Source organism: Rhinopithecus bieti, unplaced genomic scaffold (genome assembly GCF_001698545.2).
Source record: "Rhinopithecus bieti isolate Rb0 unplaced genomic scaffold, ASM169854v2 scaffold_5476, whole genome shotgun sequence".
Lineage (NCBI taxonomy): Eukaryota > Metazoa > Chordata > Mammalia > Primates > Cercopithecidae > Rhinopithecus > Rhinopithecus bieti.
Window position 1 is genome coordinate 445,880 of NW_016805433.1, and position 6,870 is coordinate 452,749.

A 6,870-nucleotide genomic window follows, 5' to 3' on the forward strand; every position below is an offset into this window, starting at 1 on the left:
GTGTATATATGTATATATACATATATATGTATATATATGTATATATATATATGTGTGTATATATATATATATATCGGAACTCTAAGCACTTTAAAATTATTAACAAAGCTACATTTCACAAGTACAGAAACAGGTTCTTTGAGGTAAGGTATTACCAAGTTTCAGTACCATACCTGAATTTAATTAAGTGGATATTTCAATCAGAAATTAATTTCTAACTGAGGTACTTAGCTAAATGTCTTGTGTACAGTATTTATGATTGGCGTAGCATGGTTGCAAGCTAGTATCTGTGATGAAATGTTGTTCAACAGGGCTGTTATGAACTCTTGGAAATTATGTCTTAACCAAGTAGTTTCACCAAATTCTTACACTAGTTTATAGGCCATTCCCATTCTACGTGGAAATTCCCCAGCTCTCATTTTGTACAAACAGCTAAGAAATAGAAGGCATGTTTTTTTTTATCTTCATCTGCTTTATGATTTTCTAGAGCTCCTCTTTAACAAAATGTCTTTTTATATGCGTAAGTAATATGCTAAACATACTATATGTGAGACATTTATAGGAGTGACCAGTATGCTTTCTTTGTATCTCCAGAATAGCAGTAACCAAAAAAGATAAACTTTGACCTTTCATTTATTTTATTAGTAAAGTATGGAAATCAGCAATGAGAACTTGGGGTTTAAATAAACATAAAAATTAGAGCAATTACAGAAATAATTCTTTAAAATATCTGTTTTGCATTTGTCAAAGACATGCTAGAAAATTCATTTCTAACACTACCATAAATGTGTTATTTTACTTTAATGTAGGGTTTAATTTCTTTTGAAACTCTCTTAAATACTGTTTTTTAAAATAATGTAATGTAGATACCATTTTAAAAGGAGGATTCTTTGCAATAGAATCTCTAATATTATATTTAAAATTGCAGAAATAGCATCTCTAGTGTTCACCATTTCTACAACATAGCAACATATTTATTGTCCACTTTAAAGAAAAGTTTTCCTTTTTTAATAAAACAAAAGTAAATTTTATTGATATAGACAGGAATTGATGGCATGCTCTCTTACTTGTAATAGGTAGCATACATTTGCACTACAATTTTAAATAAGTTTATTTTGTATTGCTAGTACATATGAATAGAGTGATGTTCATATACCCAGCTACCACAGTTTATCTTATAGTCCATATAAAACTAGCTCCTCAAGAACACTCTTAAAATGACCAGCTGTAAGAAAAATGGTGGTTTTCTTTTTTTTTAAATGTTAAATTTCTGTTTAAGAAAATGGACACACTTAGTGGAGAAATTTAAATCAAGTTTACAAAAAGACTATGAAAAAATGTTGATCATTTCTTGAGGAATTGAATCAAAACATATCAACCCACATTCTCTCACCCAATGCAATGATAATCATGCCATTCAATTACATAAAAAATTAAGAATGTTTACCTTAATGCAAATATTGAAAGAAACATCTGCCAAAAGCCTTAGAAAGACAGAAGTTTTATCAGCCATCATATCTAAATCATGTAAAAATATGATTTCAACTTATTTGTTACCTGTATAAAGAAGTGCATCATCTTGTACTGAGAGTTTTTTCAATCATGATACATATAAAGATCATTTCTGCCCAAAGTCATAGAACCCCATTTTAAAAGAAAAAAAACTAGGCTCCCATTAATATTATCTCTGAGTATTCTCAGACTTAAAAGCATTCCCAAGACTCCGTCATCTTTCTTTAAATGGTACTTTGTACACGAATACCCCCTAGTTTCAGCAAATTATATCCTACTGTCCATGAGTTTCTAATCCTTCTTGAAAAAGTTACATAATTTTGGAATATATATATACACACAAACATATGCATACGTATATATATATATATACATGCACACACACACATATCCTTAAATTCTAACTGAAATTATTATTCAGATTGCCATATATTTTATCTCTGTTTAAATGGCTTTGGTCAACTTCAATGAAAAAAATTCAGCTAAAATCAGCCACGTCATGTATTGAACTTTTGGTACAGATATATTTATGACAAATAAATTATTTAAAACTTTTAAAATATGACAACTACATCAGATATTTAATTTTTAAAAATATTGTATTTTCAACAGAATGCATGCAAGACCCATACCTACACTGTACAATGACAGAAAGTCTAACTTTGGTATGGGTTTTTGGTAATATTAGACAAAGATTTGCTCCATTATATAATGAAACTGTTTTACTTTCTTGTTGCCCCCAAATTACTTAATTATTACCATTAGGAAAATAAGTATTATGTTTCAATTTGGAATTAGTGATAGCTCTTCTTGGCTGTTGCATAAACTGGAAATCATAAGAACTATATTTCAGGCTCGTATAATTGTCTACATTAAGTGTGTATTCTTTAAGATTAGATGGTTCTAACTGTTTTGGGAATTTGCTCAAAATCAATTTAATATACTGACATTAAAAGTGATGAACTGATATTATGTTAATGGTGTTATTAGGCTAATGGGAAGTTCAAATTAACTTTCAGATTTCTAACATATTCTACATTTTATTTTATTAATCTTCCAGCTCATCTTGCATATAATTAATACAAGCATATAATTAATACTATTTTTTAGTTTTATTTTCAGTCTAATATGCAAATCGTATAAATACAATGTTATTCATTTTCATATTTCTTGATCAGAACTATCTGATAATTTGACCAGATGAAATAACTAATATTCTCCATTATAAAATGAAGTTCAAAACTACTCAGCAACAACTCTCAATCATGTGGTATTTTTTATGAAATTAGTATTTTAGGATTTTCCCTATGTATTAGCAGTCTTCAATTATGACAAAAATACCTTAAGACATAATTATCATGTTTACTGTGAAACATGAATGAGATTTACTAAAAAAGCCTGTCAAAGGGGAAAAAAAATAAAGACTGTATGAAATTGTAACATTAGACTATTTTGTGGGATAACAGAGTAAGAAATTCCTATAATGTATCATTAAGGTCTCTCCACAATCCNTTTCCTATAATGTATCATTAAGGTCTCTCCACAATCCACTCACAATATATTGGAATTAGTTCTGATTTCCAATATATAGATATTGAATTTTTTAGAAGTATGTGAAAACTACTCATATCCATCTTTTAGATGTTATTTCTATAATTAACATTTGTAAAGAGTCATGAAAATAAATGTCACAAACCAAGCCTAAATTTTCACATGTTCCTAAGACAGTGGAGAAATGAGACAACAAAATCTTATTTTTCTCACATGAAGACAGTTGGCTTCCTTTTTGTACATCTTTTCATGTCTAAACTTGTTAATTCAGTTGTACACACACATGAGGTAATTAAGTGATTGTCCCTTTGTCCTTGTAACCAAAAGGTGGCACCTCTAAAAACCAGAGTTAGCTTTCAACAGAGACAGTATTTTTTTTTTAAGTCATTCAAATGTTAAAGCCCTAGAAAGAAAATCTTTTTTCGTGACTTGGTCATTCTGCTTAGGTAGGAGTGATCATTGCCTCAAACGCAAAATGGTTTAGAAATAGTACACATTACACTGATGGCAAATGAATCCAGCTCTTCTCTAAGTTGGTGTGTAAACTTATACATTAAAGATACATAGTGAAAAAATACTCTCTGAGATACAAATTAGTGTGGAAGGTCAGGCAGAGCTAGGATAGAAGATTCCCTTTTCTTATATCAAGTGGACTTCTAGAAAAAAAAAGTAAGAATCTGCATTTCCCCTCATACATAAAAATAAGTGTTTTGTATACTAACATCTGCTGATCTTTCTGTGTTCAGGTAAGACCCACTTGGAATGCTTTCCTATTACATCAAACTAGGCACTTCTCTATACCTCCTTCCATCTGACAATACTATCGCTTCGCTGTCCCTGATGAATACTAAGAAAATAAAGCTTATATACCCAATGATGGAATTAAGAGACTGCTGAAGCTGCTGTAAAGGTTCTGTCCAACAAGTACCATTTACTTGACCTATTATGCAGGCAGCCAGGGGCATGTTGCTGTTTTGATATATTTTTCTTTCTTTTAACAAGACGTTACAAAAATGTTTTCCCCGTCAGGATTTTTAAAATTTAGGCTATCTTTCTAGCATTACTTTCTAAACTTTGTTCCAGTACAGGAGGATTCTTGTCCAACTGAGCCTCCATGTGCCTTCTAAAGGGAGTGCTGAAATTGTATAAACATCATGTTTACATCCATTAAATATCCTCCTATTAAAAGAAAATAAAGCCAGGCATAAGTTTGGTATCCAGACAATAAAATTCAAATAGATAGTAGAAAGGTAGAATAAAGTGAAAATTCATACACAAATGTAGCTTCCACACAAAAGTTAAACAGTTGCTTTATTTCACCAAAGGGTTAATACTGGAGAAAATGAATATCAACATGTACACAAAGCTAACTAGAAGATTAGCTTTCTCAAAGTAGAAATCCAAGCCTCCCTATAAAACTGTTGTTCCTTGCAAATGTTTTGAAACTTTACATTTTTTGATCCAACAACAGACCATACCAAGAAACCTCAAGAAAGTAATAATCTATTTTTAATTGTGCTTTTTTTTTTTCTTACTCAAGAAACCTTTCAAAGTTCAGATATTAACACTGATGTGCAATACCAAATTGTCAGTCCCACAGGACAGATGGAAACAGGAAAAGTCAGATGGTTGGCACTCAAAAGCAACAGCAATTAAGCAGTTGAAAGTGGGTTGGATTGTCGGTTTATTTTTGTTCCATTTGAACGAATCAAGTGAGAGACATAGTCTCTTGCAAGGAGGAAATCAAGTCAAACTTGACGCTTCCCCTCTCTGACAGCCCAAGCTGGACGGCTTGTCTACTCCCCTTATTCAGGTTAATTGCTTTCTGTGCTCTGATTTTCGCAGAGATTGTATTCTATCTTGTTTACGCCCCAACCCACCCACCCCATATCCCTCTCCCCAACAGAAATAAATCTTTCTCCTTTCTTCACTCCCCCTCTTTCCTCTAAGAAAGGCAATCCTCTCCAGGAGGAGAAAGAAACCCTGTGCGTGCTTAGGGTGGGAAGAGGGCGAGAGGGGAGGTGTGGGAGAGAAAGAGAGAAAAGATTGAGATTGGGGGCGGGGGACGGAGGAGAGAGAACAAGAGAAGGAAAGAGGAAGCAAGAAGATGGGGGATGCCCAATATCAACTCCAAGCTCTAAATCACAGGCGCTGTGCAAAGTGCTTTTCCAGGAGATGCACATGTGGTCTCATAATTCTCACAATAGGCCACCCGGGGATCCCTCCCTAGGTCTCAGACTCCCACCACTAAAACCCAAGTGTATCGAGAAGAAAATCTTTGGGATGGATTCGAGCAGATAGGCACCGCTGAGGTGGCCGCACCGCCAGTCCCGCTTCCTTACCTGGAGGGCGGACCGGGAGGTGGTGCCCGGTCTCGGTCCCCGGTGCTCTCCCCGCGTGGACCGGCGCGAGGCACACGCGTGCTCTCGCTGCCTCCGCTCTTGGAGGGGCAGCCTGCAACACAAAAGGGGTGTGTGGGTGTGGGTGTGTGGGAGGTTTTCCAGGGCCACCAGCTGGTCCCAGCTGGTCGCCCCCACCCTACACACACCCCTTCGGGGCGTCGAGCCCCCCTCACGGCTGAGCACCACCCTGGGGGCTTGCCCGGGGTGCAGCCTCAAGTTGCCGCTGCTAACTGCTGCTGCCGCTGCCGCTGCTGCAGGAGGAGGTGGAAAGACACTGGGGGCAGTACTACTCGGTACTAACGAACTACCAACTGCCCCGCTCTCTCCCCAGGCAATTCCCTCCAGTGACGGAGGCGCGACCGCCACTCACTCCTCCTGATTGGCTCCACCTCGGCTACGCTGCGCCAAGAAGCCAATCCCAGCGCACTAATAATAGGTGGATCCGCTCAGCCAACATCTCCCATCCCAGTTCTGTTAGTGTCCCTCCATCCCCACAGCGGACAGGGACCTGGGAAGCGGGTTGGGGGAGGGAGTGAAGTAAGAGGGGAACAGATGCCAAGGAGACACAATCAAGGGCATCTGATAAAACCTCTGGGTAGACTCAAGAATGCCCCAAAACCTGTTCAGCAAGTCATATGCACAGGAGAAAGAGAGCGAGCATAATACAAAGCTTTTTTTTTTTTTTTTTTTTTACTTTCAATCAAAACCTGCCCTGATACTGAGCATGCCCAGACTGCAACAGCGACCTAGGAGTTTCGATGTGTGTGGGTTCGCCAGCTGTGGATTTTTGAAAAGCTGGGACCGGGGATAGAAGAGGCAGAAGTTTGTCTTTGGCCATTTAACCCGGCGGAGTTGTGAAAGCTGGGCAGGGTGGGAACATGAAAGGGTTCTGCACAAGTGTCCTCAAACTGAGCCGCGGGGAGGTGGCCCGCCGAGCTGCTGGAGGTTCATCACGCTGTTCTTCTGGGGTTCCGGGTTGGAAGCGGGGGCGGGATAAGCTGAGCTTTGCTGGAAGCCTGGAGACTTCCCGCGAAGGGTGTGGTGTTGCCGAGATGCAGGAGAAGCAGCTCCGTCCCATAGGTGGGGCCGGGAACGCGACTCCACCCATCAGCGGCGGCTGCCAGGCCGTGGAGAGTGCACTGGGAGTTTCCATTGCAGCGACCAATAAGTTTGTAGACTTGGGTCAAGTGCGGCATTGTTGGGGATGCTTTTTATTTTTATTTTTTGCCACCTCCCTCCCCCATCTCTCTCGACCCCTTACCAGAGCAGTGACGACTAAAGCACAGATCTCTCCCTGCTTCCTCTCTTCCCAGCTGAACCGTTGTGCTCGGAAGTAAGAAGCTTTTCCCTTGTGAGGGCGGTGGTGACCTGATTGTCTCTAAGCTCTCAGGCAATTTATAGCTTG

At 38.2% G+C, this 6,870-nt stretch overlaps 1 protein-coding gene across 1 annotated transcript in view; it reads right to left on the bottom strand.

Annotated features, from left to right (window-relative positions):
- LOC108529926 (nascent polypeptide-associated complex subunit alpha, muscle-specific form-like) overlaps positions 1-6,618 on the bottom strand; it is a 122,583-nt gene extending 115,965 nt beyond the window's left edge. Inside the window, exons 1-2 of the mRNA XM_017872500.1 lie at positions 6,375-6,618; positions 5,406-5,830 (exon numbers count right to left, since the gene is read on the bottom strand). Coding sequence (XP_017727989.1) covers positions 5,406-5,830; positions 6,375-6,618 — 669 coding nt within the window. The remainder of the gene's footprint in view (positions 1-5,405; positions 5,831-6,374) is intronic.
- Positions 6,619-6,870: the final 252 nt, after the last annotated feature.